The sequence below is a fragment of the Tiliqua scincoides genome, chromosome 2 (assembly GCF_035046505.1).
Source record: "Tiliqua scincoides isolate rTilSci1 chromosome 2, rTilSci1.hap2, whole genome shotgun sequence".
In the NCBI taxonomy this organism is placed as follows: domain Eukaryota; kingdom Metazoa; phylum Chordata; class Lepidosauria; order Squamata; family Scincidae; genus Tiliqua; species Tiliqua scincoides.
In genome coordinates, this window is record NC_089822.1 from 136,253,661 (window position 1) to 136,279,100 (window position 25,440).

Sequence of the window (25,440 nt, forward strand, 5' to 3'; positions counted from 1 at the left end):
ATCTTTCTACTTAGAAGTCTCCCAACATCTGTGAAGCATAGCTGATTGGGACAACAGTTGAAATAAATCAAAATGGAAAACAGAAGAAATGTAACACAGAAATGTAGAAAAAAGTTAAGTTATTCATTTTAGCAGAAGTATAGCGCCCACAGCTTTGAAGCTGTTTGTTTATAGCTTTTATTCTGAAACAAAACTAGGGTGATTACTGTAAGGAAGTTCAAGTATCGCTCAATAATGACCCAATGTAAATATAGATTGCAGGGCATTTTTACTAAAGATTCCTTAATAAAATTTGACAGCACAAACACTACATGTACCAAGGTTTCCGTATGGAATGGTAGTCCAGCTAAAGAACAATTATGACATTTAGCCAAATCTTGCATAGAAGTGGTCAAAATATATTGCGCCTTAGAACCAAAATATAGTCTAAATATTTCTATTGTGAAGGTAATTTTGCAATAAAGCTTTGCTTGGTGTCTGTTTGAAAGATTGCTTTCCTCTATGGGGATGTACATGTTGACATCTCAAAAGTGGAAAAAAAGAGAAAAATGTATTTTATATTATATTATACATATATATAATATGTATATATAAAATTAAACATGGACAGTGGCATAAGCCAGAAGCCATTCTATTTAATTTTTTGTAGTCCTTTGTTATTTACAAAAAGGCATGCCAATAAAATAAAATGATATATTACAGTATTTATAATATTCTTTTTAAAAAGTTCAACCACACTTTTCAGCTTTTGTTGTTGTTGTTGTGCTGTTTACAATGTTGCCTGTACATATGCATGTAACTTTTATTATACACATTGTAGAAGTAAGTGGGGTCAGTCTAACAGGATAGAAATGTTTTGTTCCTTGTGGTATCTGGTACAGTAGAATTCTTCCACTGATGTCATGATAGCTAGACTATGCATTTAAAAAGTCCAACTTGGCACAGATGTCTATCAAATGGCTTGCTTTCTAAGTGACTCTTGTACAAGGCATCTAGGTTGCAAGATTCTATAGATCAAGCCTCTGCCAGTTATCTAAAAGGCGTTGCTATCTTTTTGTATGCTTGTTTTGGAATATTGTTGAGTGGTTATTTTAAATTTCTTTTGCCCTTATATAGATACAATTTATTTGGTCCACATTCAAACAGCTTGTTTCCTTTCAGCATGTCCTAGAAGTTCAGAACACCAGTATCCTAGACAATCTCCACCACCTTGACACCTTCCTTAAGCTGCACATGGAACACAGTCTTCGTTAGGGTGCAATGAAACCTTTGGCCCATCAGCAAGAACTACTCTCCAAATCTGTGCCCTTAAAAACAACAAAATTCTTACAAAAGATTGACTTATTCGAAGGGTGATGATGAAATGAAACCTTTCAAAATACTGAAAGATGCCCAGGTACTAATTAGAAACACAAAAACTAAGAGAAGCGGGTCTTCCCCCCCCCCCCAGGTGAGACACTCACCAAATTTAGAGATAAGATTAGTTGAGAGGTAGCTCTTCATCCCTACCTGAATCTACAGGACTGTTAAAATTATTACTATACAACATATGGGATGAAATGAGAAGTTGGTGAAGGCACACGACATACATGACACTTGTTCTCTCAGTGCTGCACCCGTGTCATGCTGCTACTTCTCTCATTTAAACTAAGATGTTCCATTTTATTGTTGTTTATAAAAAAACACATTTTTGATCCACTTTTCTTAAGAAAAAAATTCAGCTCGAGAAGCAAATAAAACCATGCAGCGTCAGAATGCAAGCTGCAGGAAATCGGTCAATGGAAGAACACCAAGTAGACCCCATTCCCCCCCCTCCAGAAATCAGCTTGTGCCCCATGATTAGGTTTCTTGCATCTTCATGCCCCAAAAAGAATGCAACACTTGTGCATGAAAATATGGCACACAATGCTGTAAACCGCCCAGTCATATTCCTACCCCACCGGGTAAGATTACTCTCTATAACTGCTCCCAATTGCATCTTTGAGAGATAATGTGCTGTTTCCTAAAGCACTTCTTATCTGTAACAGGAAAAAAAAAAGTGCCTACACTGCAGAATGGAGACTGAAGAGTAACTGTAGATATTGCAGGATACAAAACTACTGGGTGGGTTGTCTTGAAGCCCTGAAGTTCTCTTTGACAGTGATACTGTATTTGAAACCATTCTGGGATGGTCTTTCCATGGGATGGGTTTCAGAGCAGCATTTTCAGATTTTCTTTTTGCCTGTGTGTTTCTTTTTTTAAAAAAAGTGCAAAAAAAAGATATGGCTGCATGAAGGTTGTTCGACATACATACAAATAGCTTTTCATTGGTTGGTTGGTTTCCTACTGGAGGGTGTATGGAAAGATTAAAAATTGGTAACTTGGTGAAGGGCATAGTTATAGCTAAGAATAACTCTCCAAATACAGTGTGCCGTAGTCAGTGGAGTGCCTTGAACATATGGCTTAATGCACAGCCTGGACAGCGTATTGAGTGTCTTGTGGTTTTATGATTCCTCATGCATGATTCCTGATCACAGCATGCCATCATGCAAATCATTTCTATGCATTGAAACGAGCACAATTTTATTTTATTTTATTTTTGGAATCAGCCTAAGCCACTTTGCCGGGCTGAAAACACCTGATTACCCCCATCTCCCAAACCATGGTGAAGCCCATATAATAAAGAAGGATGCAGATAATAAATACCAACGAAACTATGATGATTAAATGACATGGGCTAGTTATGTGTCATTTCACTTCAGCTTTTTGTGGTTGCTTGGTTTGTTTTGCTTTTCCCCCTTGTTCTAATTTTTTTTTTTTGCTGCTTAAACTAAATGTTAAGTATGAAAATCTAGTTTTGCATGAACAAACAAACCCTTCAAAGTGATGATTTTTTTTTTCCTGGGTTTCCTTTCAATAAAATGAGAAAAATAAAATCCATTTTGGCTGCTTTAGAAAAAAAATATGAATCCTAAAGCAGCAGGTTTTTTTCCCTTAATTGTGTGTGTGTGTGTATCTGTGTGTTTTATTTTGCTTGTTTGTCCTAAGTTGCATTGACTGACGTGGAACATGCAGTATCCACCTGCCCAAACAATATAAAAACCTTTTTTCGCCTTTGTATTGTTTCCTGGCTTTTTTTATATATTTGTCTAGATGGGTCCTTTAAACAGGTGGTCGATCACTGCTTTGAGATGCAACATGGTCACACAGTAAGCAGACTATGTTTGGTATAAGATCTTCAGGTAAAGTGTCTCCACAGCTGTTTGCTATTGATATATATTTTATCAGGAAGTTTGTAAACAATCTTTTCTGCTCACCAGTTTTCTACAGTTATTATTAGTAAGGATCATCTCAACATTTCGATTCCCTGATGTCTTTTTGCCCTTTTCTTTCCCTTCTCCCATCTTCCGCTCGCAGTTTTTCCTTTTCAGGCTTAGTGACACTGTCATAGGATGGAAGGGACGCCGTGGACGGGGTGCCTTCTTTTTTCTCCCTGTTTGTCCCTCCATTTTCCATCTTATTGGAGACATTCTTTCGGTAAATAAAACCCCTCCTTACTAAGCGGGCTCTGTAAGCCCTCTGGATGACCACTGCAGACACATCTTCCTGCTTACGCCGTAGTGTGGTCGTGATGGGCTCATAAGACACTTTGGAAGGATTCGAAGCCACAAACCTCTCTTCCATCTGTTGCCTCAGGATGTCCAATTCACCACTATCACCCAATACACGTTTGGTGAAGGCAAATAAGATGTCCAAGCAGTGGATCCTGTCCCCACTTACCATCGGCAAGTCCATGGCGATGAGTTCAATTGTATTGGGCTTTGGAACACGGAGAGGATGTTCCAAAGCATCGGCAAAGTCTGCCAACTTGCAGTACTCTATGAACTGTGTAGCATCAGGATCAAACTTCTCCCAGATCTCATAGAAGGTCTCAAAATCATCTTCACTCAGCGGATCAGCACTTTCCTCTGTAGCCACACTAAAGTTCTCGAGGATGATGGCAATGTACATATTTACCACAATCAGGAAGGAGATGATGATGTAGCTGACAAAGAAAAATATTCCCACTGAGGGATTGCCACAGTCACCTTTGAAGCCACTCCCAGGGTGCTCCTTTTCCAAATCACAGTCTGGGGGCCGGTTCAAGATGGGCAAGAGCAAGCCATCCCACCCAGCCGAGGTAGTGATCTGGAACAAGCAAATCATACTGTTTCCAAAGGTCTCAAAGTTGAACATGTCATCAATGCCAGCCTCGTGTTTAACGTAAGCGAAGTTTGACATCCCAAAGATGGAAAAGATGAACATAACTAGGAAGAGCAGGAGGCCAATGTTGAACAAGGCAGGCAAAGACATCATTAAGGCAAAAAGCAAGGTGCGGATCCCTTTGGCTCCTTTGATTAGGCGCAGGATACGGCCAATACGGGCCAGGCGGATGACTCTGAAGAGGGTAGGTGACACAAAGTACTTCTCTATGATTTCAGCCAGGAACATACCTTAAACAAGATTGGAAACAAAGACAGCATTACAACTTCATTGTTAATTATGCTTTCAGGACTTCTTACTCACTGTTCCCTGAGGAGACAATGTACAGTCGCCCCTCAACTTTTGCAAGAGTTACATTCCAAGGTCAGTGTGTAAAACTAAAATAGTGCATACCCAAAATTATGCTGAAAATCCCTTGCATCAGAAAAATAGGTATTGTCTCTTTGAAAATTGTAAGAAGCAAGTGGGAACTGAGAAAGACTGAGGCAATAGTAGCTTCATTCTTCAATCTCAGGCTTGCTTTAGGGCATGTATTCAGTAAGTGGAATTGTCTTCACTGTTTAAAATATTCTCTCTCTATGTTTTGGTTTGCCAGGTGTGTATAAATGAATTTGTGCAAGTCAACTGTGGTTAAGATGAGGGGTGACAGTATGTCCTTGAAGAGACTTGGAGATGTACTTTTCTTGGTAGACCTCTGGTTTCCTCAAGACTGGTGCTTAAAATATATATATTTATGTTAACAGCATTAGTATTCCATTGATTCGATTCTAACTTATAAAGCCTTTCCATTTGAAAACCCACAGCATCATTAACAATGCTTTAAACCAATACAGAACACTAAACCCACCTCGACAATCCAAACAACATAATAAAAATTTTCAACAACACCTCAAGCATCAGGAATGTCAACAGCAGCTGGAAATGCAGGGCAAAATCAGGCCAGCCACAGAACTCTGGTAGCTTGATGGAACAATATCGCCTTGGCCAACTGCCTAAAAGCAGCCAGGCAGGCTGTGGGCACATCACGAGGGAAAGAGCTCTTTCCCTTCCAACCATTTTCCTGCTCAAAATCTCTTTCAACCAGTAGGCAAAAAAAGATGCTTTGGGGAAAGGGATCGGTAGCTACCTTTGAATGGGAGAAGAGTCTGACTAGGAAGAGTTAAGCAACCCTCCTCACGCTACTCTTTTGCTATCTCCTGAGCTTGTTTTTGGTTAAAGAACAAAAGAGGAGGAAAGCTGCACACAACTTATGTACATTCTTTACAGTGTGCATATTCCATTTCTTAATTGCGATCCCCATGGTGGGCGGATTGGGTCTGGGCGGGAGGTGGAAGTGGTGGCACTGTCACGTGCCGTATCCTAACCCCCTCCCCTTGCTTGTTCCTTAAGTTTAAACAAAGAATCAGTGAGGAGAGCAAAGTGGCTTGTGGTTGCCCATGTGGTTTTATTTCAGCACGTGCAGTGGTGACCTGCTTCCCTATCTACTCACCTCATTTCTTCCTTGTGTGGCCCCTGAAGTTTAAAGGGACTGTACAAGGGAAGCAGCAAAATGAGTGGGGAGAGAAGCAGATGCGGATCGACACAACTTGGCTTGTGGTAGGCTGGAGGGAGGAAGCAACAGACTCAGGATTGAGGACACCCTGAGTCCGCTGCTATCTCGCTACCCTGCCATCTGCTGCTAATGCAAACTGCAGCAGCCAGCCTTATGGATGAGGTGGCCCTGCTCCCCAAAAAACCTGAATTCCATATATTTGACACAATGTTTTGAGAGTTAGGCTCCCTTCTTGATGCTTAAACAACCCAACAATTCCACAGTCATTCTAGCTTTCCCATCTTTCAACCCAATCCAGATTGTTGCTTGTGTACCAATATTCTGCAATGCAGACCTCCTTATTCATTGCAGCAGGAGAGGCAGGTCTCGTGTGTGCAAAGAAATGCATGTGGAAGAGCTGTGTCCTTTGGGGAAAGTGCTTACAGGCTTGGCGGAACACACAGAGGTTTCCATGCGCCCTTGCAACTCTAGATAGGGCAAGTAACCCTCTGAAGACTAATTTTATAGGAGGAAAAATGCTTAAAACTTGAAGAATTACATTGGGCTATGCTAATCTTTATAAGCATAGGACCTATGTATTAGCTAGGTGTCTGTTGCAGGCCCAGCAAGTCTGTTGCAAGCCCTATCAAGATGGCACAGCCCACCTATAAGGCATGCACTCCTCTTCTCCCTCCACCCCACACTTTACAGTGCTTCTCTTGGTATTCAGTTGCTTTTTGCGCCCTTTTGGTATTTTTGTTACTGAGCATGCTATCAAGTGTGGAACCAGTTGTTCTCTCCAGAAGACTGAAGAGCCAAGATTTTGACTTCTGATGAACTCCATCAGTTCAGTTTTCTCTCCCTTTTGTAGTCTGCAATGAGCATTTTCATCTCTTCCAAATGCCCAGACTCGTGCTGTGCTGTGTGCATATCACGGAAGGCAGCAGTATACTCACCCACAATGGAGAGAATCACAACCACAAAATCAAAAATATTCCAGCCAATAGTGAAGTAGTAGTGACGCAAGGCAAACATTTTCAGCACACACTCGCAAGTGAAGAAGATGACAAAGACGAGGTTGATCCAGTACAGGATTTCCTCCATCTGCTTGCTCTGTGTGTCCGTCTCAACCATCATGGTCACCATGTTGAGGCAGATGAGTAGCATGATCACTATGTCAAAAGCTTGCTGGGTGACGAAGTCGAAGACAGCTCCTTGGATTTTGTTCTGTTACAGGAAAGATGTATAGTAAATTGATGTGTCTAATAGTATTACTAAGATGATTCACTGGAGGGCATGGAAATTTACAGGACTAGTTCACTGCATACCTGACGCAACAACCATTGTTTTTCCATGGTGGAGAAGTGAATGCACCTGCCTCCGTGCCCCACATGCATTATGACATATGTCAAATTTGTGGTGTATAGTATTGAACAGTTTGAAAAAAGGTGTTTCTATAGGTTTAAGAGACAACGTTCTATTTGTTTTGAGATTGTAAGCTGATGTGTGCTTGTCTGTGTGTAGCTAACAGGCAGCCTTGCTGTACATGTTGATTGTTCCTGCTGTTCTTACACATGAATAATTTTGATCTTGAAGCACGTTTGCATGGTGGAGCAATCTCCACCTTCACCTGCTCTTTCACCACAGGAAATAGGTTATTGGATTAGGGCCCAATTCTAAGGAGTGTGTGCCGGCTCACTGCTGGCGCGCACTGTTGCAAACATGCTGGGCTAGCGCTGGCGGAGCGCTGGAGCTCGGCAGTCGCGCAGACCGCCAAACAGCGGAGAGGTAGATGGAGGTGTGGGGGAGACAAGGAGGAGGCGTTTCAGGGTAGGGGAGGCAGAGGAAGGGTGAGAAGAGGGCAGGGAGGAGGCGTTCCAGGGGAGGAGCGGGGTGGGAGGGAGGCAGGACTGGTAGAGCTTCGCTTCACTGGATCCAGAGCCTCTGTGTTGGACTGGCCATCTGACACAGAGGCTCTTGATTCTACGTCAACCTTCGGGTCACCGTAGAATCGAGTAGCCCCATTGCGGGGCTGCTCGGTTTACGTGGGGGAAGGGGATGAAAGTTCCCTTCTCCCGAGGAGGAGGTGGCGGCGGCTGTCTGGAGTATGTAGGATGCAGTGGCAGCCATTTTTGGTGCTGTGCGCTGGGCAGCTCAGGATTAGTTAGTCAGTATATGAAGTGGTCAACCTAATACAGTATTTATTGGCAACCTTCAGTCTCGAAAGACTATGGTATCGCGCTCTGAAAGGTGGTTCTGGCACAGCGTCTAGTGTGGCTGAAAAGGCCAATCCGGGAGTGACAATCCCTTCCACACCGGGAGCAAGTGCAGTCTGTCCCTGGTCTGTCTCCCTGGCTATGGGCCTTCCTTCTTTGCCTCTTAGCCTCAGACTGTTGGCAAAGTGTCTCTTCAAACTGGGAAAGGCCATGCTGCACAGCCTGCCTCCAAGCGGGCCGCTCAGAGGCCAGGGTTTCCCACTTGTTGAGGTCCATCCCTAAGGCCTTCAGATCCCTCTTGCAGATGTCCTTGTATCGCAGCTGTGGTCTACCTGTAGGGCGCTTTCCTTGCACGAGTTCTCCATAGAGGAGATCCTTTGGGATCCGGCCATCATCCATTCTCACGACATGACCAAGCCAACGCAGGCGTCTCTGTTTCAGCAGTGAATACATGCTAGGGATTCCAGCACGTTCCAGGACTGTGTTGTTTGGAACTTTGTCCTGCCAGGTGATGCCGAGGATGCGTCGGAGGCAGCGCATGTGGAAAGCGTTCAGTTTCCTCTCCTGTTGTGAGCGAAGAGTCCATGACTCGCTGCAGTACAGAAGTGTACTCAGGACGCAAGCTCTGTAGACCTGGATCTTGGTATGTTCCGTCAGCTTCTTGTTGGACCAGACTCTCTTTGTGAGTCTGGAAAACGTGGTAGCTGCTTTACCGATGCGCTTGTTTAGCTCGGTATCGAGAGAATGTGTGTCGGAGATCGTTGAGCCAAGGTACACAAAGTCATGGACAACCTCCAGTTCATGCTCAGAGATTGTAATGCAGGGAGGTGAGTCCACATCCTGAACCATGACCTGTGTTTTCTTCAGGCTGATTGTCAGTCCAAAATCTTGGCAGGCCTTGCTAAAACGATCCATGAGCTGCTGGAGATCTTTGGCAGAGTGGGTAGTGACAGCTGCATCGTCGGCAAAGAGGAAGTCACGCAGACATTTCAGCTGGACTTTGGATTTTGCTCTCAGTCTGGAGAGGTTGAAGAGCTTTCCGTCTGATCTGGTCCGGAGATAGATGCCTTCTGTTGCAGTTCCAAAGGCCTGCTTCAGCAGGACAGCGAAGAAAATCCCAAACAAGGTTGGTGCAAGAACACAGCCCTGCTTCACTCCGCTTCGGATGTCAAAAGGGTCTGATGTGGAGCCATCGAAGACAACAGTGCCCTTCATGTCCTTGTGGAAAGATCTGATGATGCTGAGGAGCCTGGGTGGACATCCAATCTTGGGGAGAATCTTGAAGAGGCCGTCTCTGCTGACCAGGTCGAAAGCCTTTGTGAGATCTATGAAGGCTATAAAGAGTGGCTGTCGTTGTTCCCTGCATTTCTCCTGCAGTTGTCTAAGGGAGAATACCATATCAGTGGTGGACCTGTTGGCTCGGAATCCACACTGCGATTCTGGATAGACACTCTCTGCAAGTACCTGGAGCCTCTTTAGTACAACTCGGGCAAACAGCTTTCCTACAACGCTAAGGAGAGAGATGCCGCGGTAGTTGTTGCAGTCACCCCTGTCACCTTTGTTCTTGTACAGCGTGATGATGTTTGCATCCCTCATGTCTTGAGGTACTCCACCTTCTCTCCAGCAGAGACAGAGGATTTCATGCAGCTCAGTGACGATGATCTCTTTGCAGCATTTTAGGACTTCAGCAGGGATGCTGTCTTTTCCAGGTGCCTTGCCAAAGGCAAGGGAGTCCAGGGCCACGTGAAGTTCTTCTAGGGTTGGTTCACTGTCAAGCTCTTCCAGCACAGGCAGGCACTCAATGTTGTTCAGTGCTTCTTCGGTGACTACATTTTCTCTGGAATATAGCTCAGAGTAGTGCTGCACCCAGCATTCCATCTGCTGCGCCCGATCCTGGATGACCTCGCCTGTGGCAGACTTCAGAGCGGCAATTTTCTTCTGTGTTGGACCTAGGGCCTGCTTGATACCATCATACATCCCCTTGATGTTGCCCGTGTCAGCTGCTATCTGTATCTCGGAACAGAGCTGGAGCCAGTAGTCGTTAGCACATCTCCTGGCAGTCTGTTGGACTTTGCTGCGAGCAGTTCGGAGGACCTGCAGGTTGCGCTCACTGGGACAGGCCTTGTATGCTGCTTGAGCTCTCCTCTTTTCCTCAATGACTGGTGTCAACTCCTCAGAGTGGGCTTCAAACCAGTCTGCCGCCTTGTTGGTCTTCTTGCCGAATATGGACAAGGCGGTGTTGTAAACGGTATTCTTGAAATGTTCCCATCTGTTGGATGCGTTTGCGTCGGCCGGGCCTGGAAGAGATTCCTCAAGCGCTTGTGCAAATTCCTCCACTTTTCTCTGATCCCGGGTCTTGCTGGTATCAATGCGAGGTCTTCCTTCCTTTTTCGTGTGATACGGTCGCTTTGTTTGCAGTTTCACTCTGCTGCACACCAGGGAGTGGTCAGTGTCGCAGGCAGCACCATGATAACTGCGTGTGATCTTGATGCTGGGAAGGCTGGAGCGTCTGGTGAGGATCAGGTCGAGCTGGTGCCAGTGCTTTGATCTTGGATGTCTCCAAGAGACTCTATGTTGGGGCTTTGTGTTGAAGAATGTGTTGCTGACACAGAGACCGTGATGACAGCAAAACTCTAGCAGGCGTTGGCCATTTTCGTTCATCCTCCCAGTGCCAAACTGACCTAAGCAAGTGGGCCATGAACTGTTATCAGCACCAACTCTAGCATTGAAATCGCCGAGGATGAACAATGGCTCTTTTACAGGGATTTTCTTGACAGTGGTGGCCAGGTCATCATAGAATTTGTCTTTGGCTTCTGCTGGAGACGACAGAGTCGGTGCATAAGCACTGATGAGAGTGATAGGTCCTGCTGATGACTGGAGCTGCAGGGACAAAATTCTTTCACTTCCCACAGTAGGTGGGATGATGGATTTCAGCAGGGTATTTCTGACCGCAAAGCCAACGCCATGTTCCCTGGTTTCATTTGGTGGTTTTCCCTGCCAGAAAAATGAGAAATTTCTCTCCTTGACAGATCCGGAATCTGGCAGCCTAGTCTCTTGAAGGGCGACGATGTCCATCTGCAGTCTGCTCAGCTCCATGTCGATGACAGCTGTTTTGCGTGCGTCGTCTATTTCTTGCAGGTCATCAGAGAAGCCAGGTGTCATTGTCCTAACGTTCCAGGTGCCCAGCTTTAGGGCAGTAGTTTTCTGTTTTCTGTTGCATGGTGCAGAGTTGTCGATCCGCTTGTCGGTTTTCACCCTAAACCCCACGCACCCCATGAGGTTAACGGACCGTGGCGAGGCAACACCTTACTGGCTGGGGACTGCCCAGCTTAAGGCGGGCGGTAGCTGCCCAATGAGATGCAATGATCTCTCCCACCGTCGGAAGCAGCCCCTGGCGTCATGCTCTACGCCAATCGAGCAAAGACTTATAACCGGTAAACTGCTGCTTCCCGTGTTGTGCCGACGCCGTATGGCGAAGTTGGAGTGTCCTCTCCAGTGCGCGAAGCCTGGGTAAAGAAGGTATGGAGGATAGGCTGTTACCCATGCAGCAAATCCCCCCTCTCCACGTCGCTGGAATGGTCCAATGGAAAGGCAGAAGCCAATACGGTTGGTTCCAGCGGCGTCGCAGGAGTTGCCAGAACGTGACTGTGTTCAGCCATGAACTGCCTCAGGGACTCCGGCTCCTGATTTTGCCTCGAGGTTGACTCCTGAAGCCTTTTCCAGAACTGGATGTAGCCACAAGGCAGTGGAGGTTTGAGGTCAGAGTTTCCTTCTCTTAGATGAGCTGCCTTCCTAGGCTGACGAGTCCCATCTACCCGGTTAATACAGTATATGTGCAAATATTTTAATATATTTAGTATATGTATTTAGTATATGTGCAAATATTTTAATACAGTATATGTGCAAATATTTTAAATTCTGACATCTGGCATTTGAGAGGATGGAATGTCTCAGCTAATTATGTTCATGGTAATGCATAAAGCTAGGCTAACAGAAAAAATCCCCCAAAGTGTGGAAATGCAAATATCTTTCGAGAATGGCCTACAGAACAGCTCTAGTTTTGTACTGTACTGTACTATACTTGTACTGTAGTATGGAATAGTAAACACAATTGAAATATCATGTGCTTAATAGCTGTATGGAGAACAGAAACTTGAAAATAACACTTCATAGTTAATTCTTAAATCTTAACTCATACAATTAGTGAATGACTGATTTACAGTACAGTTACAGAGACCTCTGTATTCCATATTGTATCCTGGATAGAATTAAGAATACAGTGTTGACAGCCGTAAACAAAGATACTCATCCACTTTACTTTCCCTTTTTTTGGCATCTCATGTTCACATTTAGTACCCAAGGAAAGGGTTGTTGAGGGTTTTCATTTTTGTTACTGAATTAGAGTAAATACACCTTCAGCAAGTTAACCAAAAGAGGATTAGGCAAAAGAACCTTGTTTAATCTTCTGAAGTGAATAAAACAGCTGATTTGTGAGCCAGTATGGTATAGTATGCGGTGTAGTCTGTTGAACTTGGACCCCAAAGATCCGTGGTCAAATCCCTGTTTAGCTGTAAAACGTACTGAGTGATTGGATCAGTCACCCTCTCTCAGAAAAACCTACCTCACAAGCTTGTTGTGAGGACAAGAGCAGGACAAGCCACAAAAACAACCCTGAGCTCCTTCAAGAAAAGGTGGTATACCAAAGTGAATAATAATGTGTGAAGAGAAAATGCAACGCTTTTATTCTGTTTCAGGAGATTACTTTAACATCACACTACAGCACTTAGCACTTGTATAGCTAGTGCTTCTGAATGTTCAAAGACTTCACACACATTACCTTGTTTGCAAAACTTGAAGTAGGTAGAGACTATATACACGCCCTTTTGCAGATGTGGGGGAGGTAAGCCAGAGAAGTAGTGATGTACGTAGATACTTGTCTATAGTACGTAAAATTTTTGCCAAGTAATCAAGCTCCAATTATCACTTCGCCTTATCTCTGTGTCAGTCAGAGGGCAGAGCTTTTCAGCTGTGAAAAGTTTCGTTTCTTGCTCAAGCAGGTCATTAGAAGCAATGCAGAGATTAGTTTCTATAGTAACTTCACTGGGAAATTCCAGCCAAAGTTAACCTTTTTATTATTATTATTATTATTATTATTATTATTATTATTATTATTATTATTATTATTATTATTATTATTATTAACTTTATTTATATCCTGCCTTTCTCCCCTCAGGGACACAAGGCGGCTCTGCAGGGACCCAAGATGGCTTTTATTCTCCTCTGTTCCATTTTGAAAATGCTGTTGCAGCCTGGTTCTGTTTTGCAAAGGCTTGTATTTAGCAGAGATCGGTTTTTTTCAACACCAGGATGGGATCCTCCTTTCCATTTGAAGCAAAGTCCCAGGCTACAATTCAATGCACCATTGCTTAAGAATAACACCCATGGAAAGCAGTGGGTCTACTTCTGAGTAAAAAGGGTTGCAAATATATGCAGCTGCATCTCTCTGCTGTGAATTGAATTGCACACTCTCAGTTATGTGTTATCGGTTGTATGTTGTATGTAGAGCTTCTGGCTTAACACACCAGATACCTTAAAGGTGAATTTGATTCATGGATCTCCTGCAGTGGTTCCCAACCTTTTTCACTTGCATATCCCTTGGCAGCCCATTTCCATAAATTGTACCCTTCCTATCAGCAAAATGTTTGTAATAATACAAGCCCTCATCTCCTCTCAGACTTCATGTATTCATCACATATTTTCTCTTTTCATCTGTTTGAAGAACAGAAGACTTTGCCTTTGCACTGTTTTGCACCAGAAGTGTGCTGAGAAATTCTGGGTGATTGATCACTTTCCATATTATGTTTCAGCTTTTTTACTGTGCTGCTTTTCAATCACTGGTTCATACATGAATTGATGACTAAAAACTAGCTTTTGGTGGGGCTTTCACAGTCAACTAGCTACATTCCTTCCTGCCTTGCTGGCCCTGCAAAGCATTCTGGAGCACGACCTGCCTTTTTCTACCATTATGCCATTCTTTTTCAAGTACCCCTAAAGGTCCTGTTGAGTGCCCCTGGGAGTACATGAATACCAGGTTGGGAACCACTGTTCTACTGGTATGTTGTTTACAGTGCACGGATAGTGTTTACAAAAAGGTGGTGAAGACCATAATTTTAAAAGAATAAAAATGTATCTTATGATCTTTTCCTATGTTTTTAATAAATTAGAGACTGTACAGTTCTTAGGTAACAATTAGTGGTAAGTTATTTTTCAGGATCTGGTCTCGGGTAAAATCAGTCAAAACTATAGTCAGACACCCGCCTCTTTAACCCCTGACTTATCCAAGGGTCATAGAAAATGCCATGATTTTTGGCTCAAAACCTGTCCTTGACTTATCTGTGAGATCGACTTATAGGTGAGTATCTACAGTACTTAAGAGTTCCTAGTGAGTTGAAAAAATAGTTGATGTTCACACTGGGGATTTCTTGATTTGTAGTTCTGTCTCAGGCAGCCCAATCCTATCCACGGCTTACACAATCCATCAGTTTAAGTTCCAGAACAATGATGCAAAAATTATCCTGTTGTTCTGTAGGCTGTGGCTGCCAGGGCAAAGAGCCAGAGGACATGCTTGGGTGATGGCAACCTGCTGAACCTCCTCCATCCTACACCGCTGCTGGTAAGTTTAGCAATGGAGGTGGTTATTGGGGGTGGGTAGCTGGACAAGCCAGGACCAGCTCAGGGGAGGATCCTCAGCTGATGCTATCTTTCTTTTCCCAGCATGACACACCCACTGATTGTTCTTGGACTTGTGCAAGCTAAATATCTGGCATAGGCCCAAGGAGACCTATTGAAGGCCTGGCAGGCTTACATGAAGATAAATGAAAAATATCTTTACTTACATCTTCCTGTCTGTCAGGTTGACTCCCCACCACCACAGCAAGCAGTGCACAGTCCATCAGTGCCACTGCATTGTGCAGGCTGGCGGGGAATAGGATTTGGCCCTTAGATTTTATACTAAAATCTCTAAACAGAGATTATACTAAATATGCTATATACAGAGAATATACTAAAAGCTCTAAACAGAACAGCTCCCAGAGTGAACACTGGGGAGCAAAAGGGAGCAGCACTATGCTGGAAGATGTGACAAGACCAGTTGAGGGTGCCCCTTTAAGACTGAAAACTCACCAAAGGCCTTGGGATTGGCTTTTGAGGTTTCTTGGAGCCCAGTTTTTTCATGGCATTGTAGTATTTCTTCTGCTCCTCAGTCATGAAGATATCCTGACCTCCAAAGTATAGGAAGGGAGAAGAAAGAAAACTGGTTACAATCTGTTCATCTTTGCTCAAGGATGAAGGTACATTTTCAGGCATTTCTTCTTGCTCTACTTACTATCTTACTGTACTCCATTTGTGACAGTATGGGGTGTGTCCTGCTATCTCAAAAGGCCAGCAATGGTGCGCAGAGCACACTGCTGTCTGGCCTGTCCAAGCTGCCTCCGCAAAGTGGCTGTAACTCCACAACCGCATCACTATGGATCCTGGACTGTGTCAGCCTTGGTAAGTTGGCAGCAAGGACATGTCTTGGGCAGGGAACACAAGGGCAGGAAGAATTGTAGGGCAGTTTGGGGGGAGGGCAGGGAATGGACTGGGAAGGGAGGGGGTGGATCCCAATGGCACCAGCATGCACCAGGTTCCTATCCCGTCCCTCCCCTTTTTCCTCCTTGGATGTATACCAGCTATATAGCTGGCATACGTTCAGGAAGATCCATAGGTCCTCAGGAGGCCTACAGAAAGGTAAGGGAAAAATATTCCTCCCAGGCCTGCTGATTGCTCACCACAGCAAGCAGCACATGCTTCCATGATAGTCCTGCACGCTACAGCATGGTGGGGGCTAGGATTGGGCTCTTAGCAACTGCCGGAAAGAATTATGTGGACAGGATGACAGCCTGTATTATCTCACTGGTTCTTCAGCATCGGTTTTGTGGAAGTATTTTGATCCAAGACCCAATTTGGATGTGCAAATTGAGGTGCAGTAGTGTAAATGGAATTGTATGGAGGCAGGTTCATGCAGCAGCAGGGTCACTTAGGCGAAGCATGACTTGTGAGAACTTGTTTGGATGATTTCCACTGGTGTGGCAAAAGATCACCCAGAGAGCACATGCAACTGCTGCACATAAAAAGCTTGCCAGCTGCGGCCTGTCTCTGTACAATTACATTTCAAGCAGCAACCGTTGCAGGGGTTGCATACGGCAATGGAGTCTACATCATAAGGGACAATGTCTATGGGATAGCTATGTGTGCGCTGTAGGGATTTCCTATTGCAGCTCTGCTTGCCATAGCCTACATGCATATTTGGGACCCTGGACATGGTCAATATCTATTGCATGAAAAGCAATTAAAAAGAGGTCACAAATAAATGGAAGCACATACGTCCTTCAAGTTTTTTTTTTCTTCCCATGAGCCTAAATAGTTGACATTCTCCAAAAATCTGGTCTTTTTTATCTGAAACCTTTTGTGGCAATGAAATTAACTATGTGCTTCCCCACCATTTTGAGGACTGTGTCAGCGAAGCTGGAAGAAGAGGCAGTCCCCCACTCCCACTTCAGTTGTCCATCAGCAGCTGAAACAACAGCACTGCAGCTGACAGACTGCCTATGGAATCTGGAGGCAGCTGCTTCTTCCTCCTCCACCCATCAACAGGGTTGTACTTCTCACAAGAAGCAGGAAAAGCCTCTCCCTCCCTTCTTGTTCTGCAATGGCAGTACTGCCAGAGTGTCTCCATGGTCTTCCGGTTTGGCTAATACTTCCATTGTTCATGCGTCTTCTAAAGAATAGTGACCTGGAAGGCCAAATGACAGTGTGACCAGAAGACTGAAGCCTGAGACAATGGCAGGATACCTGCCAGAGCGTACATGATGAATGTGGGAAGTAAAACTGGACAAGCAGGCAGCAAGTAATGGAGAGGATAGATGCCATGAAGTGGGGCAAGAAAAACTCACTCTTCTCTTTGTTGGGTTGATCAGAGTACAATAATGTTTATGACCAGTAATTGCAGGGAGCTTGCGCTGGAGGAAGTCTGAGGTCAATAGATCAAAGTTTCAGGAAGGACAAGCCAAACGAAACTGTTTTTGACTTTTCACAACTTGTAATTTCTTGTTTGTTGATGACAGGGCAGTACTGAATGTAAAGTTCAGTTCCCCTTGCCTTCCCTCTGTCAATATTCAAGGTTCAGGTTTGAGGGCCACTTTTTCAACTTTCGCTAAGGCCCAAATTTCCAGCACTGATACAGCTGTGCCAGTGGGGCATGTCCTGCATCCTGAAATTGGGTGGCACCATGGGGGCCTCCTCAAAGTAAGGGAATGTTTGTTCAGTACCTCAGAGCTGCATTGCCTTTACCTCAGTGCTAGAAAATTGGTTAGGATTGCACCTGAAATCTCTCACTGATATATGAAGTAATAGGAAGCCCACCACCACAAAGCTCATGGGATGCCTTCATCTCCTTTACTACCTTCTCCTTCAGTCTTCTTCAGAGATATACTCCGCATGCATCAGATGGTCACAGCAGAAGATTCAATGATGCAAGAGAGAACCTGGGCTGCCCGAGAGATTACCATGTCATTGTATGAGAGGGATTGGACTGACTGAGGGCCCAACCCTATCCTAACTTTTCAGTGCTGATGCAGTCGTGCCAATGGGGTGTGTGCTCCATCCTGTGGTAGGGACAGCAATCACAGAGACCTTGTTCCCTAATCTCTGGGTTGAATTGTGGCTGTATCAGTGCTGGAGGGTAGGATAGGATTGGGCTCACAAAGTGTTCCATGTTAGTCAAGGTAAGGAAGATGTGCTGGTTGCAATGACTTACACCCTGGGGTTGTTTCTTCCTACAATAAATGAGCTAATCCCAAGATACATTGCACTACCTTTGTATTGCAAACCTCCAGGCAAGTGACATCAGCTGCATGGATTTATTCCTCAAATGAATCTGTCCTTGTGTGAATGGTTCAGGGACAGAAGAGGAGGTAGGATTGTGAGAAAATTTCAAACCAGTGGCATCCTGCATGTTAAGACAATACAAAAAGTTGACCTATCTTTTTCTTTTGCTGATTGAAGTTGTCAATAATGACACCAATGAAAAGGTTCAAGGTGAAGAAGGATCCAAAGATGATGAAGATGACGAAGTAGATGTACATGTAGATGTTGTCCTCATACTTAGGCTGTTCTTCTTGCTGTATGTACAAGAAAAGAGATTACATTTTACAAGCTATAATCTATGAGGCATTTAATGTCACACAAGGTTTGAAACATGATTTGGGAACCAGTGTTAAAACTCTGATTATCAGAAACATCTTTGGAATTTATTGTCCCTTGACTCAAAGCCCCATGGAGATCCAATGTGTACACAAAGCTTCTATGGGAAGGGGTTTTTCCATTTACTTCAATAATGCAGGACTCTGCAGAATTTGAATTTAAGCAAATGGTTATGACTTGACTTGCACATTCTGGACCATTAAAGGGGCCCTGCCCACTCAAGGTGTGACTGGACTGGGGCAATGGACTAAATCTTTAGTGCTTCTAAGTGAACACAGGTAGTGGTAACCCTGCAAGAGAGTCTTCCTTTATCATATATAGTAATATAACAATTGTTTGTAAGCTCTGCTATATGATTACAGTGACGGAATGACTAAACTTACCTTTCTAGAATCTACTGCTGCATACATTATGTCCATCCAGCCCTTAAAGGTAGCCTATGGGGGAAAAGCACACCACTTTTTTTTAGATAAGAGTGTATTCCCTAGTAAAATATAAAATGGAACACTAAGAGTGCTGCGCAAAAAGGCATTCAGAGAAACCTCTTTTCTTAGATCACTTTACATATAAAATATTATTTAAACATTTCATTTGGAATGACCCCATCTCCTGGCATTCAAGAGACTGTTCTTCAATCTGAGATTGTCCAAGAGTACTTGGTTTCATGCTTTGAAAAGGAGCTGTTTCAGGCTGCAATCCTATACACAATTACTCGGACATCCCACTGAATTCAGTCGGGCTTACTTCTGGGTAGACATGAATAGGCTTGTAAATATTTGGATGCATATAAAGTGTTCTGGGCAGTACACTGTCCCAAAAGGAATGAGAGGCCCCACAAGGCCTACTGAGTGCACTGAACTCACTTTGGATCATGACTGCCTCAAGATTTGTCTCCACGATTAAGTACCAGCTTATTTAAACTAATCTTCTAGGAGTAACATCCAGTGAAAAAGAGACAGAATATGTCCAAGCTGGAGAGAAAACGCCAAGCTCAATTTTTATGAGATCAACATGAAATTAAAAGTAGGAGGAGGAAAAAGTGTCTTTCATTCCCTTCCCCATAAAGTCTAAAGGTAGACAGTCATTGAACTATCTACCTAGTTCAAACAATTCCTCAGCGCACAGGGGCTTCTGTGCCCTCTGGACCTCTGTCCTACTGCAAAGAACAGCTCAATCTTTTGAGCTCTGACTGATAACTAAATAGCAGGTAGGTAGAGATAGGCGACTTTTAGACAAAGTTATTTACTATACTGGTAGGCTCCCTGCTATTGTCCCACTGAAAGAGAGCTATATGTAGTTTGGCTGATGAGGCTGCATGAGGGAGATGATTGTATGGTTCTTCATACAAGGGAGTCATTTTTGACTTACAGCATTTTTGCACCTATGAACCATTAAACAGGCTTTCTTTATGCAGAGTCTACCAGGACATGCCAAGTTATTAAGGCAGAACTTACTATTTGCAGAAGGGCCAGGTACCCTGCACCAACATTGTCAAAGTTGATCTTTACATTCTTCCACCGGATCTCTGTTCCATTGGGATCCATAATTCTCTCACAGTCTGTCTTGTTGTTGACCTCCTCTATTTCAAATCGAGTTTCAGACGTCTCATTAAAGCAGTAATGGTACTTCCCAGCAAAAAGATTAACCCCCATTATGCTGAAAATCAGCCAGAAGATAAGGCAGACCAACAACACATTCATAATGGATGGGATAGCGCCTACCAAGGCATTCACAACCACCTGTATTAAAGGGGAGGAGGAAGGAGAAAGTTTCAGTACACAAAAAGTGACAACTGGAAGCAAATGTAATTGTGCCTAGTTTTAGTTGGGGGAATCGAAAGCAAGGCTTATAATAAGTACCCATTTTAATTTAAAAAAAATCCACCTGTCCATCTTCCATCATTTGCAAAAAAACCATTATATTTCAAGATCAATGTTGTCATTTAAATGTTTCCTTTTGTCAGACAATGATTTCTTGATGGAGGATGAATAAAAACATGAAAAAGTGGATGCCTCCATCCTGAGAACAAAAGGCCTCCTGACTGATCGCAACAACTAGGACAGAGAATAATTTGTGGAATCAGCGGCACATAAAAAATTACAGCCAGCGACCATTCCCCACTTTAAAACCAGACTTATGGAATTTGAAGGTCCTAGTTCTCCTACTCCCATGAGCACAAAGAGAATTTTGAGCCATTGATTTCAAATGGGAGTAGGAAAGGGTACTAAAATTATTCTCCTAAGACTTGTCAGTGGTTTAGTGTAAAAACAATCAAGATTGTATTTGTTTGATAAGCAAGGCCAACCATGTTAAAAGAGCTGAGCATGCATGTTTGCAAGCTCAAAAAGAAAAGCCATATTCCCTCCTCTGACCACAGCAAATACAACTGATCATATTTTATAGGATTTCCCCCAGTTTCTTGTTTCTCTGTACAGATGGTACCTTCACAAGAGGCACTCAAGAAAAAGCAATATAACTTTAACAGTGCCCTGCTAGTTGTCATTTAAAAAATTAATTTGGAGTTTAGGTATGAGAAGTAAATGAAAATATTTAAACATTTCTTCCATTTTCTTTAAATACTACTTTGGATTATTTAGAGCCCAATACTATCCAACTTTCCAGAGCTGATGGAACTGAAAGGCAGCCCCAAGGTAAGGGAACAAAACATTTCCTTATCTTGAAGTGACCTCTTTTACTGCACACACCCCCTGCAGAATGCAACACATACTCCGTTGGTACTGCTGCATCAGTGCAGGGAACTTGGATAGGATTGGGCCCTTAGCTACTTGTCTTTTAATTAAGGCATAATTACTCCTTAACATTTAGACAGAAGCATGTTCAGGCTATAACTTTTGATCAAGCATTTGTAAAGCAGGTGGTACGTATACCTGGACCTACAGCTCCATAGAGCAGTGGCTGATGAATGTTGAAAGAGTTTTTAACAGCACATTCCTATCCATTACCCCCCCCCCCCATGCAGCCACACCAAAAACGGATGTGCTGTATCCAGCAGGGGACTGGTGATCAGGAGGCTTCAGCAGGGAAAGGGGATTTTAATTCTCTTAGGCCTGTGTAAGCTTCCAAACCCACAATGGGTCTCCTTGGACCTGCACTAGCAATTTCACTAGCACATGCCTGAGGAGAGAAAGGGGGCAGGGAGGCAGCCAAAATGGAAGGTAGGATCTGGTGTGTGCCATTGCCGCCGGATCCACTTCCTTCCGCAGGCTCCCTGCCTCATTACGCCTCATTCCCTGCCCTGTTCCACCCTGTTCCACTCATTACGCCATCTCCCCACCCTGTTCCACCCTCTCCCGACCCCTTCCACTCCATCACCTGCAGGTGGCTGGTGCTCCTCCGATGGCCGTGAGAAGGCTCTGGCCGCCCCCCTCCTGCTGGCTCCCTGGGCGGCTGCAAAACGCTTTACGGCACTTTTGCAGCAGTCAGCGCTGGCGGTAAGAGCATTCTGCAAGTGCTTACAGCCCATAGGATTGGGCTGTAAAAGTTGCAACTGTCTTTCTCGTGCATTATGCATCTTTGAGTCACTGAGGCTCCTTTCAGAATGAATTAGGATTAACTGTATAGCACTTGGCTACACACTGCATGATTACTTCTTGTCAGCAGGTGGTGCTGTTGCTTCACCTAATTCTGCTGAACAGCAGCTGCTTAAGAAAGGGTCGCCTTTATGGTGCTCATATCATACATGACAATCGACACCTAAATGCATCATTCTTAGTAGAAACCAATGAAATATGTTTTTTTTTTCTCCCTAAAAAATCATTGCAGTCAACAGTCCACTAATTTTCTATATATGTTTGCCTAATATTATATAAACCCTGGAATTCAAGAATTGTCCATTTCAAATCCTGGTATGAAACTCAAAATCTGTTCCTTTCTTTCTCTATAAATAATCTGAAGTAGGACAATGGAAATCTATGTTCAGATTATTCTTGGTCAAGTAGAGGAACTGTAAACCACACTGCCGTTTTGATTTGCCATGTTGGTTGTGGAATAGGACCAATGCTTTCTTGCTCTTCAAGTTGCTCGCTTAGATAAATGTAACCAATATGCACTGCTATCTCAACAAATGGTCAAAACTGTCACCAGCTCTTAACGAGAGAGGGAACATGGCTTTTTGTGTGCCGATTGTGTATTGGAAATTGTCCAATGCATGCATGTTTCATAGCATTACTGTCAACACCCTGAAAACTATAAAGAAAATATAAGGAGCTGAGGAAATTGTTTAAAATGTTAGTTAATAGGGCATACAGAAAAGCAAAGAACTACATTTAGTGTCTCTTAGCAACATCATTTCCACATTGGCTCAAATGGATCTATGATTCTGTGTGTGATGGGATGCAAGCTTGAATCAGGACTCAGATGGGAAGAATCTGCAAAGTAGTCCAGTTCAATTCTTTGCATGCTTTGTTTTCCTAAACTAAAAACTCCTAACTCCAAGTGGGAGTAATTCATTTATTGCAGTATTCAAAAGCCTAGCAGAAAACAGACAACTGGGCTCAATCAGATCTGGGATCTTGCTAATCTTGATCTTTCTTCAGTAAAATCAAATATTCAGCAGTTGAAAAATGTCAGGAAACTTAAGGAGCTCCAGGCTAGGTGGAATTGCTGAGATTTTATAACCCTTCAGATCAGGTTCTCAAGAGTGATTCCTCACTATAAATACTCAGCTTCTCCTGGACACGTTTTTACCTTTATCCAGCCAGGGATAACCATACAGGGAATTAGTCTTGTGCATAAGACTTCCCCAGCTTATCAGGAACCACATGTGCAGATACTCTAGGTTCAAGTCCAAATCCACATCCACACTATGCTGCACAACTGAAAAGCACAGCCTTCAACGTGACCCCATTCACACGATTCAACATGTGGATTCACGTTCCTATCTGTCCTCTCTCCCAACTGCTATCTGGTGCTGATGTCACCATTTTCATAGTTTCTTAACTATGTCACAGTTTCTTAAACTATCTCATTGAAAGAGCCTTCTTCTTTCATTTTAGTTATATTTTCCCCCCCTTTCATTAGCTCATTATATGATCCTTGGCTTTGATAGAAACCTGATCTGGACGTGTTTCCTACTTACCAAATAATGTTCAGCACAATCCTAGGCATTTTTTAGTACCAAGTTACAGTCCGAAGCTAATTGTAATTATAATTTTGCATTTGCTAAACTTAGAACATGGCACACTTAAAATTGTTGTCTCTTTTACATACAAACCAGGATGGGCTTCCTTGGGTTGGCTTAGCATGAGTACTTCCAGCACAAAACACTGTATTTTTTTTTTAAACTGGCAATTTCCATTAAAAATTGGAAATCACAGAGGTGACAGACAGTGGTGCCTTCAGACAATTTCAGGAAAGTTCAGGTTCTGTGCTTTGTTTGTGATTTGTTGCTAACATCACAGTGACAGGACAGGGGGATCATAAAGCATGGTAAAAGGGGAACGGAGAATAGGAAGGAAAGCTGAACTATCAGACAAGGCTGCCAGTCCCTACTAGACTGGACTGAGAACAACAAGGTGCAAATTAGAGGAATTAAACCAGAGTTCTTTTCTTTGGGGATGCCTATGTCCCTCCCACACTCCAGCGCTTTTCTGCAATATGGAATAACCCAGAGAAGAGGTAAGAAGCAACTTCAGAATATATATGTACAGAAATGTATTTTGAACCCTTTTTTTGTTCTTTGGGGAAGGGGAAAAAGAATGGGGCGGTTCAAATTCTGCTTCTTTGCACCTGGTGATTCTCCCTATTCAAAACTTACAGCCAGAAATGCCCCCTCAGATGCTAGAGGTATTAAAAAGCCAGGCTAAATAAGAACAGCCAAGTGCCAACAGAGAATTTACAAATGACATGTGGTTTGGGCCGATAATGAGACAGCTTAATATATCTCCCTTCTTTTTTTTTTTCTTTCCAATTTAAAAAAAAAAGGGAGAATTTTGCAGCAGGGTGAAGGTGAATCATAAACATAGGGAGGTGATCAAGTCAGCAGCTGCATCATGATTCTGTTTGTCATTATGTCTTTCTACCAGTTTGATCGGTTCTAGCATGCTTTTAAAAAAAAAACCCGTAATCCACAGGCATGCAGAAGGATCAGCTCACTAATGGCATCTTACCCTCATCCCCTCAAATCGGGACAACGCTCTTAAAGGCCTCAAAGCTCTGAGTGTCCTAAGGGATTTAATGGCACCTAGTTCCGAGTAGCCCAGGGCATTAGCTATAAGGCTGACTAAAGAGACCTACACAGAAAACAGAAAAGAAAGAAAAAAAAAAAAGAAAAAGAAAAAAAAAGAGGTTCCAGACTGTTAGAATAAATCCCCTAGCACTGACGGTTTTCCATCCCCAAAACTGGACTGCAGGCCCCAGGCCACCCCCATTTAATGTGATACCGAAGACATGACCACCAGCTGCCTACTTCACTTCACTGAAACGACCTGGAAGGAAATAATGCAGTTGAGAGAGGCATAAGAATAAAACAAAAGGGGAAAAATAAGTGAGATAGAGAGAGGCAGAGACACACAGACGGAAACGGGGTCTGTTGGAAGGTTAGGAGCCCAAACGGATGACAAGAACCTTACCCTCGCCCTCTTAACAGTCTGCAGGATCCCAGCAGCTCCCATTAAATTAAGCCAGACAATTTTTTAAAGGTACCTATGAGAAAGAATACAGATAAATAGACACACTGCACAAACCGCCTTAGTTTTCTCATTCAGGTAGGGTCTGCCTTGCTCATTCCCACTGGAGTGACATCACAGAGACATGAGTGAGAAAGGTCAATGCCTGGGTCTTTTCTGCTTCAAAAGCCACTCATATACGTACTTCAGAAGAGTGTGCAGCACTAGTGTGGGGAAAGTAAGTCCACTCTTTTACAGAGATGCTGGATTACAACTGTTATCAGTTCTTTAAATTATTGTGAATAATGATGGTGCTGTATAGTACAAGAGTATGGTTGCCAGTTCTGACTGAAAGTCTTCCTGGTGATGTTTTTTTTCCTAATGGAAATTCCTGAAGGCCCTGTTAAAATTCTCAGGATTGTTTTCAGTAGTCACCTGGAGACTGATGTTGGATTCTGGAGCCTAGTTCCTGGAGGGTCAGTGACTCTGCAAGAGAGACATCGTCTCCTGATAGAATGTCAAC

At 43.5% G+C, this 25,440-nt stretch overlaps 1 protein-coding gene across 6 annotated transcripts in view; it reads right to left on the minus strand.

Annotated features, from left to right (window-relative positions):
• Window positions 1-3,330: 3,330 nt before the first annotated feature.
• The window catches only part of SCN8A (sodium voltage-gated channel alpha subunit 8), a 96,823-nt gene continuing 74,713 nt past the window's right edge, over window positions 3,331-25,440 (minus strand). For 2 of the 6 annotated variants that reach the window (XM_066613476.1, XM_066613477.1), the window contains exons 20-26: window positions 24,420-24,542; window positions 19,746-20,030; window positions 18,675-18,728; window positions 18,072-18,209; window positions 15,172-15,276; window positions 6,730-7,000; window positions 3,331-4,472 (exon numbers count right to left, since the gene is read on the minus strand). In XM_066613476.1, coding sequence (XP_066469573.1) covers window positions 3,331-4,472; window positions 6,730-7,000; window positions 15,172-15,276; window positions 18,072-18,209; window positions 18,675-18,728; window positions 19,746-20,030; window positions 24,420-24,542 — 2,118 coding nt within the window. Of the gene's footprint in view, window positions 4,473-6,729; window positions 7,001-15,171; window positions 15,277-18,071; window positions 18,210-18,670; window positions 18,729-19,745; window positions 20,031-24,419; window positions 24,543-25,440 lie in introns of all 6 variants that reach the window. The other 4 variants (XM_066613478.1, XM_066613479.1, XM_066613480.1 and 1 more) reach the window with 2 other exon arrangements.